General features: G+C 26.9%; 1 protein-coding gene across 3 annotated transcripts in view; it reads right to left on the bottom strand.

The window, feature by feature from the left end:
- Positions 1-1,241: 1,241 nt before the first annotated feature.
- Positions 1,242-13,771, bottom strand: part of LOC107444438 (Ubiquitin-specific protease 7) — a 46,030-nt gene continuing 33,500 nt past the window's right edge. For all 3 annotated transcript variants that reach the window (XM_016058570.3, XM_016058569.3, XM_071178807.1), the window contains exons 27-34: positions 12,221-12,298; positions 8,700-8,803; positions 8,416-8,584; positions 7,994-8,041; positions 7,516-7,587; positions 7,334-7,430; positions 5,323-5,461; positions 1,242-2,751 (exon numbers count right to left, since the gene is read on the bottom strand). In XM_016058570.3, coding sequence (XP_015914056.1) covers positions 5,355-5,461; positions 7,334-7,430; positions 7,516-7,587; positions 7,994-8,041; positions 8,416-8,584; positions 8,700-8,803; positions 12,221-12,298 — 675 coding nt within the window. In that variant the 3' untranslated portion in view covers positions 1,242-2,751; positions 5,323-5,354. The remainder of the gene's footprint in view (positions 2,752-5,322; positions 5,462-7,333; positions 7,431-7,515; positions 7,588-7,993; positions 8,042-8,415; positions 8,585-8,699; positions 8,804-12,220; positions 12,299-13,771) is intronic.

Below are 13,771 nucleotides of genomic sequence, written 5' to 3'. Positions count from 1 at the left end.
AGTATAGAATTTTACATGGCAAAATTTGGATGAAATCGGTTGAATAGTTCCTGAGAAATCGAAATTTAAAAATGACTAATATTTAAAATTCGATTTTTAAAAATTAAAAATTTTTTTCTTACTATTATTAGATAAAATAATAAATACTTACTAAAATTTATTTTGGACATGGAATTATTCCTGGAAAAAAGAATTTTATAACTGGGTGTGCAAATTTTTTTCAATTCGCTTAAAAAGTTCTGGATATGGCGAAATATGCAAAAAGTAAAATTAACATTAAGGAATTCTCACTTTGGATTGCTCTCCTTACCAAGCTATGGGAACTATATTTCGCAGATTGCGACTACCTCCTATATTTTGGAGGACAGAAATCCAAATTCATTGGGAAAAAAAGGAAGTAACTTTTTTTTGTCTCATTTCGTAACTTAAAGTATCGTCTGCAGTAATTAGCATATTTGAGGACACTACCTCGAACTATTAATATTGAGTCCTCTAACATAAAGATCCGATCAATAGTTCAAAAGTTATTCCGGCCGACCCCCCAAAAGGGGTCACCCAGGATAACTTTTGATCTATAGAATAACTTTAATACACCCGGAGTAACTTTTTTGGGGTCGCACTGTACAGGTAGTTTCAACAAGCAGACACTCTCTTATGGATCAGTCTAATTTCTATTCTCACACTGTACATTGGAATTAGTCACTTACAGTGGCAGCCATTAGTTTTCTTTTTTTAAATTCTGAATATATATTACATTTAAGTTAATTTAAAATAATTTTACTCTCATTTTATAATATCTAAAATGAGCCAACTGAACTAAAAAGTTATTAATAAATATAACATTATAGCAGTTTATTATGCACTTAAAGTGTGTTAAAGGTTAAAAATAATAAATTTTAAACATATTTTCTTTAGTGGTTAAGTTTGACTTATATTTGGGCTGCTATTTTTGAAAGTGAAATAAGTTCAGTTTTCCTATATCAAGATATTGAAGGGTTAGAGTTTGAATTTAAAAATATTGGCAAAGGTTAACCAATTTTGATGTTTGCATTTAAATTTATAATTTAATTAAAATTTAAAATGCAGTAATGAATATTAAAATCTTAAGAAATTAACGATTTTTAGCTCCAAGTGGACTTGTTTCCCTTTCAAAAATAATATTCATTCGATAATCATATGAGTGTTATATGGTTGAAATGCAAGGTTGAGATGCAAAATAGTGAAAAAGAAAGGAAGGAACAAAATTTTGAATTACTTTTATTGACACTGTGTGTGGACTTAGAACTGAAAAAATGAATTTTGAAGGAACGAAAGAAAAAAAAGAAAACATACAAATTACAAACCATGCATTCTGAAAATAGTAAACAGTATATAGAAAATAATCTGCATGGAATGCAAATCATGAAAATTATTAAAAACACATGATAAAAAACTTGTCATCATAGTTTTGAAAATTAGTAACTCCTATAAATTTTAAGACACTTTGTAGGTGAAAACAAGCCAATATAATATTTCCATCAATATCATCACAGATCAAGTGAGGACATCTAAAATAACCTCACTTTTATTTGCATAGTGATCAAAACTCTAAACTTTTAACAATTTCAAGAAATTACAATAATCACACATCAAGCAATAATTAGTAAAAATAATGTAAAATTTATAAAATAATACAATTTTCTGCACTTTTTTTAAAATTTGCAATGGAAATTAAAGCACTCCAATATTAATTAACAAAGTAATTTTCTTCAAATTTTTACAATAAAAAATCATATCAATAAAAGTTAATTTAAAAAAGAAAACATGAATTATGTTGTTACTCATATTTAATTTCTTAAATAAAAAAAAAAAGTATTATTTTCAAACTCAACACAAAGTACAAAAGGCTTGCATCAAGGGAAAAAAGCTAAAATTAAAGCAAAAATAAATTAACACGCTAGAAAGGCAATTCAAGTCCTTAAAACACACAAATCTTAATAAACAGTCTCAGTTTTATCTTTGCAGCAGCAGCAGCCATTTTTCTTTAAAATTATTTTTCCTTAAATTTGTACACCACGTTCAGGAATAAAGCAGGTGATCAAATATCAACAGTTACAGTTACAACCACTGGTACTATAATTCTGCTAAACTGCCCATCCTGTTGTCCAATCGGAGGATAGCTTCATCGACAGCCATTGCATTGTTCTTAAAATCATAGTCGGAAGTTCTTGTTGAGAAAATAGAGTTGAAATATTTTTAAGGTTATTTATTTAACACCTAATTTGAGCCATGCTCGTATACATACGAGTATGTATATTAACAGTAGAAATTGAAGTGCAGTTCCAGTCGTACAAAGTGCCAACGTTGGATGAAAACTTGGCCAGCTGCAACCTTTTATTACCAGGCAAGAAAATTCCTCAATAAGTGATTTTAATTTATTTATTTATTTATATAAAAGTTTAACAGTGCAATGGGCATAGTTCCTGGACAATTATGTTGCCACATACAACACTAGACATATACAGCTCTGAATAAACAAAGGCCCCTGAATGTCTAACGTATAATTGTCTGTAATTCAATCATTTTAAACAGCATAACTTGTTTCAATCTCATACAAATAACTTTATTTTGGAGAAAACTTGTCATACACTACAAAATGTGGGAAGGAACGCAGACTGCAAAATGTTTGTACAATGATGAAAGACTGAATGCACACTTGACCAGCAGAAAAATACAGCTCGAAACAGCTGCATAACTGGAAAAAGCTGTTGCCTGAAGGGGAAAAAAAATACTATGTAATAAAAATAAATAGTTAACACGGAAAAAAAGCACATAACAGATGAAAATTGAAATGTTTTGTTAATGAATCTGTCCTAAGCATTATTTTAGTTAATGAAAATTATAATGGGGAAAGTGGGGTAATATTGGGTAGCTAAGATTCAAAAGCTTTTAAGAGCTAAACAGTTCAACCTAGAAACTCAGATTTATTCAAGATATTCATTGCTTAGGCCTGTACAATACATCACTCCTCAAAAGTCATTGATGCATTAATTTTTTTATAAATGAATTTTTTTTTCTAGAAAAAGACTTACCACACTAGTAAGGTAATATTGGGTACAAAGTTTTTTATTTTATATCTGTCGTTGAACAGCTGACCCAATTTCTGGGTTTATGACTACTGATGTTCAACTCCGTAGCCTTGTAATTTTGAACCAATCCAGAAGACAAGAGAACTCTTAGATCAAGCAGTGATTCTCCCGAAATATCAATTCCTAGAAATACTAGAATAGTGAAAACGTGGCTGACTATTATATATGAGGCTTTACATGAGATGTAGGCAAGGCCATACTCGAGGGGGGTGAGGGAGGGACAATTGTTCCGGGGCATGGTATTGCTGAAGGCCTCATCAAAATTCCTTACCAAAATATAATTGATTAGTACTTTTTCTTTTTTTTCTTAAAAGAAACTGCAGAAAATTTCCTTTTATCAATATAAAAAATACAATTTTATATAAAAAGCCTTCAATAATTCTACAACATATGAAAATAAGGCTTTGTGCTTTAAAGAAAGAGCCTGCAATAAATTTTGACCCAGAGCTTGAAAACTTTTGTTCAGCCTTGGATGTATTTGTCTTCTGCTGTCACTGCAGCTTTCTCGGGCTCTGCATAGACACATATCAAGGGGGTACCTGCCTAACAACAATTTTACCTTGGCACTAGTTGGGCTCAAAATTGGCTGAATAATGGAAATATTGGCTGAATCTGACAATTCTATACAAGGCCAATATTCGAAAATAATGGACCTTTGAACCCTTATTGAGCCAAGAATCGTGAATATTGGTCCAAAGTTATTTTGCTGCTAAGGTCAATTTTACCCGAAGAGCAGAGGTAGCCGAAATAGAACAGTGCTAATACAGGATGAAATCTTATTTTTTGTTAGGGCAGTAAAAGTATAATGATCTCGACTAAAAATAATTTTTATAACTCCAATGATTTACAAATAAGGATAGCTTAAAAACAAGAAAACATTAGAGTTCCCATAATAAAACAAACCTATCTACACAGACACCATGAATTAATCAACAATAAGACGCTAATATGGTAGTTTTTTCATAACTAGTAAAGTGTAATTCAGAGTTTGTCCACTTAAACATATCTTAGGGAGGTGAAAAATTCCATTTTGCAGAATAAAATTCTAAATTTGACAGAATCATAAATAAGCTCCTGCAATTAGATCATCCTGTAAACTAATCCTGTAAAAAACAATTAGAAATCCTGCAAAGAAGAATCAGGAGAGGCTCTAAAGAAGTATTAGTTATAAATACCATAGTTGCCAAATTTTCCTACTTCATTAGAAATTTTTTATTTTTATATTTAAAGAGGTAGCTTTGATATTTTACTCTTTTATTTAAAGATACATAAATTCTTTGCTAATCATTGATGAAGTTTTAGGTGCTGATAAAATTTAAGACATTTCTGCTTACAGTTATAGTAGAAGTTTTCATTTCGCTATCATTAGAATAAACTTCTTATAGTGCATGTGTTGGCAGATAAGATAAAGAATAAGTATGATTTCTCTATTATAATATCAACAAACAAAGATACTTTTAAAAGTTTAATCTATAGTAAAATCTAGCCTACTAACAGCTAAGGAAATAGATTTTCTATTACCAGAGTGAAATAATTTTTATGTATAAAATTCAAAAGAACATTAAACAATTTCTATTATTTAATGTTCAAAAAACCACCAATATAACTTATTTCAACAACAGTTTTTTTCTTTAATGCAAATACATCTTTCATGTAATAGGTCAAAAAGAGCAACATAAAAAAAAGGTAAAATGAAACATATTTTAATTCATTTTTGGTATCAATACAGAAAAGGGATAAACAAGCATTTCACTCATTTCCTTGTTACAATCAGAAAAATTCTTGCTATTTTAGACTCTTGTAATTCTGCTGTTTTTAGGAATATCACTGCACATTTCAAAGGAATGTACTTTTTGTTCACTACATATCTAACACATCCCATTGCTTTTATTTGTGACAATTAATTACTAAACTCTATATTCAATGTTAAAAATGAAATCAGAGATTTGACAAATTTTTGCTACTAACTTGATTGAGATTAACTGCTATGTCATAGTTGTAGTTTAAGAGTGTGGAAGAAAATACAATACCGTAGGGATAAAATGAAAAACTTTTAACGATTAAAACAAAACTTTTCCACCAGCTATTGTAAATTGTGGTTATTACAAACTCTTAGTATATTTATATAAATTAATTTAAAAATAATTTTTTTAAACTTAGATTAAAGTTTTTGCAATAGATATTCTATACTTACAATAATGATTCTAAATAATTACAATGCCACTGTCAGTTATGAATTTTGATTGCCTTTTCCAAGTAATTATATCTTGATCGCTTTGGAGCTTTATTTACATGTTCTAATCCTAACCAGGGTTTTGGCTGAACTGCATTACCTGCAATGGAACATAGAATGTATCAAGTTCATAAAATGCAATATTATTCGTAAGTATAAAAAAACAAAATCTTTCATTCAAAAAAAATATTAGCAAATTCTTTAATTAAGTAAGAAGAAAAGCTGATTGAATTTATTTATTCTATACATTTAAAAATTCTCACACACATTTTACAGATCACATAAAAAATGTGACATAACAAAAAACTCGTAAGAAGCTTTTAAATAATGTAAGAACACACAAGTAATAATTTCTTGATATTACAACAGAGCATTCATAAGTAATCCTTAAAAATTCCTTATTGGTATACTCTGCTCCACTTTTACTACATTAAAACTTGTTACAATATTTTTCAGATTCTTTAAAAAAATATAAAGATAGTTATATCAAGGGACAATTTTTAGGACATAAGTTAACAGTTTGATCATTTAAAAACACATATTAAGAAAAATATATAATAGAATTATAGTAGAATGTTAGTTTCTACTAATGAAAAAAAAAAAAAAAACACCAATATATTTAATGTTCATTCTTTTTAAACTGCTAATAAAACACAAAGGTAATGCTTAAAAATTATTCTCTGAAAATAAAAAAAACTCCTTTAACATGTGAATAACGATTCACCCAATTTATATGTATTACGTTCATATGCAAATATCAGAGTACAACTAGAGTAAATAAATTTATCAGTGATAAAATGTCTTGGTCACACTTGAAACAACCTGGGATCATTGAAAATAACTAATAGTAATAGAAGTTGCTCCTTAAGGACAATTAACACTATATTTGTGGAAATACTTTTTAGTGTGATAGGTAGACTTACAGAAAAAATATTTTCAATAAAATTTTTTAGTTTCTGTGAAGAGTCTCATTTGGCATTGTGGTTGAATTGTGCTTTGTTTTTGGTTTTAACTTTGGGTATAGGTTTCGAGATTTGATCATTTCCCCAAAGTTGCATGACCAAATTTTAGGGAAGTAGAATATCAAATATTAATTCAATTTTAATTTATAGCAATTACAACTATCAGGGGTGATTGTTACACAAATTTAAAAACCCTGAAAATTTCATGTGCAAAAACTCTATATCAATCTATATACCATACATGTTTCATATTTTTTTAAAACTAAGATTCATAATGAAATTATCTACTAATGAAGTATATCACACCTTTATGGTAACTATTTTAAGAAACAATTTAGCTTTTAAGAATATTGAATTTGAATTACGCTATTGGACTTAAAAATCATGATATTGAAATTATAGAATGCGTGAATAAAATCAAAACCTTGGATTATAAACTTGCGTTAATACAAATCACGATATTTGAAAAACACGTAAATATAGATTGCAAAATTTGATTTGAATACGAACTGTGATGCACGACTTTTAAATCATGTCATCACGTATCAAAACGCATATCTTTTAAACCAGGTAAATACGAAAACCGACCGTTGTTTGATATATAAAATTGTGCGATTATGCATCACGACATAAACGGATTCAGGCACAGTTCCAAATATCCAAAATGCATAAATCTGTCAAACCAAAGGAATCAAATTGGTGGATCGTCGCCAATTGGAGGAAGAATCATATGTGCGTAAATACCTCGTTAATCAGATTTAGCAAAAGCCTAAAAAATTTTATATTGAGGAACTCCATAAAACTTCTGTTGGATTAGAAGTTTTTGATTCGCAGAAGTCCGCGAACTAATAGTCTTGAGATGCGGGAATTTTGCACACACTCACAAAAAAAAAAAAAATCACATCCTGTTCCTAGACACGAAAGGATGATATGAAGAACCCGGAATTCTGAGGTATATCCAGAATACAATCATTCCTGAACTATATATTTATATATTTTTTTTAACTTACCACTCTGAGGATGAGGTATAAAATCGGGTAAATTTATTGAGTCTACATCATCTTGAATGGGCTGCTGCCTACCCATCACAATGATAGCAAATTTATACTGAAAAAAGAAATCAAAATTTTCAGTGAGTTTGAAGGAGGCAGTACATCAGTAATATAACAATAATTACTATTTAAAATGTTACCCTTTCAAATTCTTTATCAGGAACTTCTAATTTCTTTTGTATCCTTTCTTTTACTTTAGAAAAAGGCTCTCCCTGAAAAAAATTAAGATAGATAAAAATATAAATATTTATATAAAAGGTGAAAAACAGTACATAATTAATACCAACTTATTTTGTAACAAACAAGTATTTAACATTTTAAAATATCATAAATACAAACTTTTAATACAAACTTTTAATACAACTGAAGTGTATAATCAAGCTGAGTTTCAACTTTATAGGTGAATAAACTTTCTTAGTAATTCAGGATAGTATTAAACAAAACTCCAGATCAGATTGCAGCTGGACAAAAAGCAATATTTAAGATATATATTGCTATCTATTATTTTAGATTGAGATTAAATTGAATTTTTATGAAAAATATGCACAGACACAACTATTGATAGAATTCTTTTAATTACTATAACTATTAATTTAAATTAAATATGAGAATACTTACATGTTTTATTTTTAGAAGAAAAGGAACTCCAAACGATGAAAATACTTCCTACAATTTACAAAAATATTTCATATTTAAGAAAATAATCAAAAATCAAACTATTGCAGAACAAACTTATATAAAAATATCAAGCAAGAATAATATCTGCACACATAAAGTTTGCATATAAGAAAATGTCTACTACTATGTAATATAATTTTATGACTAACATTCATTACAAATTGGGTATTTTAAACTGAATAAAAATACCAAATGTAAATTATGTAATTTAAATCATACTCATTTAACTGGAGAAATCAAAATTTTAAGAAAGGATTTAGATTGAATATAAGACAAGGTATCAATAATGAATTAAATAACAATGTTTAAAACTTTTGATACAATTTGTGAATATCACCCACGTCATTAAATGGGTATCTTACCTTTTGGTAATGAGCAACAGGTATCAATAATTCATCTTCAGCAAGACCAATTTCATCAGCTGGTATCTCTTCTATTCTTAAGCATTTCGTATTTGCATTAGTTAATGATTCTAAAGTCATATCTTCTCGTAATACAGAAAATATTTTATAACTAATTATATCTAATAACCTAGAGAGAGAAAAAACAAATAACTTTAAATAGAAACTTATAACAAACAGAAATGGGTTTTTAAAATGTCATTTAGTGTTTTTCTTCTAAGATAAAAATAATTTTAAGTTCATACCTGAGTCTCCCAGAGCCATTTTCTGAGAGTTCTACTTGTTTTTTGGCTTCTTCCAATAGATCAGCAACTGTACCATTTTTGGGTGGATACAAAACTAGTTCTTTCTAAAACAAACACAAGAAGGAAAGTTCAGATTTTAAAAATTTATAATTTTTTTTTACAATATTTGTTTATTTAACAATAAATGGTAGCAAATTTATTTTATTATTTAGCAGGGATGAGAATAGCCAAAAAACCTGAATTTCCACGATAGTAAATTTTACGCAAAGCGCAACCCTTTAATAATAAATTCCAGACAGTTGAAGGTAATAAATAATGTGTTGACATATAATTGTGTACTAATCTATTATTATATAAATGATTACATTGATACTTAACATTTAGTGAAAATAAAAATTACCAATTGAAAAAATAAAGCTGGAAATTATATTTTTCCTCAGTTCACATAAGAGACAATTATTACTTGAAAAACTACCTGGTTTAGCAAATTAAAACTACTGAGAATATACATTAATATTTCATTTCTTTTAATAAATACTGTTATGTGATTTATAGCAAATATATCAGTAATATTACTTTTTAAATTATATTGGGAAAAAAAACTTTAACAATGGACCGAATCATTATGTTCATATTATAGTCTAATCTAACTAGAGCCCTCTGAAACATATCAATAACAGTGAAGTAGAAATATATAGTAACTCCTTAACATACAAAAATTGCTATTTTAGTTTGAAAAATTACATGACAATCAGCAACTGTTTAGATAATTGTTTTTTATTTGATAAGAATTTTGCATTTTATAGCATAAATAACAGCAATTATAAATAAAATTTTGATGATGAGTTAATTAACTCTTTTTCCCCAAAAATTTTTTTTTAATTAAATCCCTTTTTAAGTGATTGCTTTTGTTTGCTATATCTTTTATGTTTGCTATATTTAGTCGTTAGTCCATCTTCAAACATTTTGTGACAAATCCTATTTTTTCTTTGTAAGCACAGAATGTAAGTTTTGAATATATTCCCTTCCAGTTTCTCTGATGTTGTCACTTACATATACTAATAATCGTCGTTAGAAAAATGGTCACCTTTATAGTAACTAATTTTTTTTAAAAATTTACTTCTTACAAGAATCACGATAGTTGATCATAAAATTACGTGAATATGAATAACAATTATGGATTTCGAAATCACATGAATATGAAACTAGATATACGATTTTGAAAATGAGAAAATACAAACCGGGATATAGAATTTTTAAAACGCGTAAATACAAATCACAATTCATAATTTTTAGATCGCGTAAATACGAATCATGATGCATAATTTTTAGATTGCATAAATAAGAATTATGAATTTTTAGAATGCGTGAATGCCTCATTTTAAAATCATGTATAAATAAGAAAATCAATGTTTGATATTATAAACCGCATGAGCAAATCAAGACATTGAATTTTAAACTTACGTGAATACGAATCGCTACACAGGTTTTTAAAAAGGCATAAATACGAATCACAACATCGGATTTTTAAATCTCGTAAATAAGAATTGCAACATACAATATTAAAATCGCATGAATAAGAATCGCAACACGCAAATATGAAAAGCTATGTTTGATATTAAAATCGTGAGAATAAGATCGAGATATTAGCAGATTCCAGGCTTGGGACCTCTAAAAAGCTTGTCAGAAGCAGCGTTGTTTGAACTACAAAAATCGGATCTATCTGGAGGGCAGGTAAAAAATTCGGAAAATCTTATCTGCTGCGAGTAAAAGGGGAGAAAATAGCTAAAATAAGTAAAAATGAGAAAGGATTGGTAGCTATGTAGTTTGAATTTTCTGTTTCTCTTTGAAAATGATGAATTTTCTGAAAAAACGGAATACTTATTAAAAAAAGTGAAAATTTTAGAAAAATCTGAATTTTTGATAAACAGCTGAAATTCAAGAGATAAAAGTGAAAAAAGCGGAAAAATCTCATCCCTGATTTAGAAAACGATTTGAAATAAAAAAAAAAGGTGCTAAAAAACTTATTACCACAATAAGCCATAAAAATCTTATTAATATAATTAAGCATCACAGGTAATTATGGTTTTTGTCTTTCAATTTATGAAACAGCTAAACATATCAAAGTTCAATGAAGACTGCACAAAAAATTTTGCAAAAGTAATAAAAAATTACATCATGGAAGTAATTAAAATTAAAAGAGAAATCAGGTCAATTAAATAAATTATATTTATTACATTAAAACCATTGCACAGAATTTCAATAATAATAGCACTACTATAATTAGCAAAATATCAAACTTCTTACATCAGAAACTTTATGTATGTAGTCAAAAATTATTTCATCAAATTTTTAAAAAATAAATGCAGCCATTTTTTTTAAAACTGGCTTAGAATATCACATTTATTTATCTTTTCCATTCTATGCAAGAAGCATAATTACAGATAAAATTTAGAAAGTGTTGGTAAAGAAATATCTCAAGAATTTTAGAACCATAGTTTAGGTTTATTTCCAGAATATTCTTGGAGACTTTGATGCAAACTCCCGGAAGAAATACAAATAAAGGGCTTAGCAAATAGCCGATATAGAAAAGAAGCAATAAAAATAAATATGTTAAAAATGGAAATCAAAATAAAGGTAAAAGTAAATGCATTAAACAAATAATGATTAATAAAGGTAGAGAGAATACAATTGATGAACAATATCACATTTAACATCTTATTTTATTAGAAATTTTATGTTATCCATCTGATTTTCATTTTTTGAGTATTTTTAGCCTTCCAAATTTAAAAAAAAAAATCAAATATTTTTATGAAATTAATGTTTAAGAGGAAGGAAAAAAGGAAATGCATACATGAATGTTTTACTTAAGTTTTTAAGTTAATCAAAGTATAACTTTCAAAGAAAAAGCCTTTAGAAATTCCTCTTATCAGGCTTGATCGGCCAGGAGCGAAAATAAACTACGTAAAAAAATATATACTTTTTTCAAAACCTAAGATAATAATTTTAAAGAAATTTTCTTCACTTTCACTTCTAGATAGAATTATCTAGAAATAAAATTGAACTAAGGTTTTTTTCTTCTTTGATCTCATGTCTTTTTACATAACAATATATCTAAAGGTTAAAGAAAAAGTTACATAATCAAATTTTTTTAATGCAAAAAATTGTTGAATTATGAGCCAATAAATTTCAAATTAAAATAAATTTTATATAAGGATATGAGTAATTCTGTCCACTGTTAGGTAGCACACTCTTTCTAAGAAAATTTAAAAAAAAAAAAAAAATTTTAAGGAAATTTCATAAAAATGATGCTTGATTAATGTTTTTCTGTATGCTTAAAATTAGAACAAAGCAAACCCATGAAAAAAGTATTAATAACAGGTAAAATTAGCAACTGATATTGACAGAAATGTAGAAGCAGAAAAAAGAATTTCATAAGTATATATTTATTCATACTAAGGTTTTTAAGGTAAGATTTAAATCATTAGCTTATTTGTAAACAAAAATAAAGCATAGATTACCTCTTCTTTCAGTTTGCTATTCACCCACGTGCACTTGAATTGCTTTTTGTTCTCTAATTCACTAACTTTAATATTAAGCTGAAATGTAAAGGGAAGTAAATTAAATTTAATGAATTTTAACATCAATTACAAACAACTTTTAACAAGAAATATTCTATTTTCTCAATGAAATTTAGCTTTATATTTCTAAAAAAGACACTATACATCAATACAATTTGCTGCAATTCAAGAAAAAATTATTATTTTTATAGTTAGAACCTGTTTGATGCAGAAGATAGCTAAATGAATACTAAGTTCTCAATATTAACATATATCTACATCAAAGTCTTGAAACACCATCACAGCAATTTCTTTTTGTCTTGTTTGAATTTCAAGTGCCAAATGAGGGGAAAAAAACTTATAAGAAACTATTGTTTTTCATTCATAAAATTAGATAATTATGTCATATTTAAGGTTTATAAGTGTTATTTATGAAAATGATTCAGAAGCTTTGTAAGAAAGAAATTAAAATTGCTATTCATTGCACAAAACATATAAAATTAAATTGTAACTACATTAATATTTGCACTGTATGATTGTAAATTTTTAATTACAATAATTCTATAAAAATAGAAAGAGTTTTAATTCATGAAATTTATAATTTAAGTAAATAATTACTTAAAACCTATTAATAAATTGTAGATCATAATATTTATTTTATATGCAGCAACATTTATTTTACATGCATTATTTTTAACTTTCCCAACATACTCTTGAAAGAAATAAAATATATTACCAGATCAATGGGACAGAAAGAGTTTGAATTGGGAAAAGATAGTAATGAATTTTCACCTTTCCAATAAATCGAATATTGTATGTGCCAAAATCGATATAGACAGTGTCTATAAAATTGTCCACAAAGACAGCATCAGAGATTAAATGTATCTTAAATTAAGATACAAGTCACTTATATTTCTAATTTCTTTCTTTCATATCAACCAAATAAATTTTAAAATTTAGTTATAATGCAACAATAAATTTTAAATAACAGTAATTTTGCTAGACTTTGGAGAGTTGGGTTCAATTCATGAGTTTCAATTTTCCGTGTCTTATTGACTAAAGAGAGTCCTTAAAAAAAATTACATAAAGTTCTATACTTAAGATAAACCCGAAAAGTAAATATTTAATTAATATAATTAGTAATGGAATCAGTGAAATTTTAACAAAGAGCTAAAACCAAAACTGAAAATATATATTAATATTTTACAACATTCTTAAGTCCTAAAATACCAACTCATTTGTTAGTTTGCTGTTTAGTTCAATAAATAGAAACTTGTTTAATTTCAAATAGCTACTTTTCTTTTTTATATTGAATACAACTGATATACACTTAGAGAAAGAAAAACGAATTAGATATATGTTCTTATTAATATGGATAAGTAATGAAAGGTTGTAATTTTCTAATCATTACCGAAATTTTTCATGCCTTTCTTAAACATGACTTATGACTAAATTTTAAATTCCACTTTTTATAAGTATGCTATAGATTAAAATAATTAAAATATATATATA

This window comes from Parasteatoda tepidariorum, chromosome 1, assembly GCF_043381705.1.
Source record: "Parasteatoda tepidariorum isolate YZ-2023 chromosome 1, CAS_Ptep_4.0, whole genome shotgun sequence".
Lineage (NCBI taxonomy): Eukaryota > Metazoa > Arthropoda > Arachnida > Araneae > Theridiidae > Parasteatoda > Parasteatoda tepidariorum.
The sequence above is the reverse complement of the archived record's forward strand: the minus strand, read 5'-3'. Positions and strand labels throughout refer to the sequence as shown.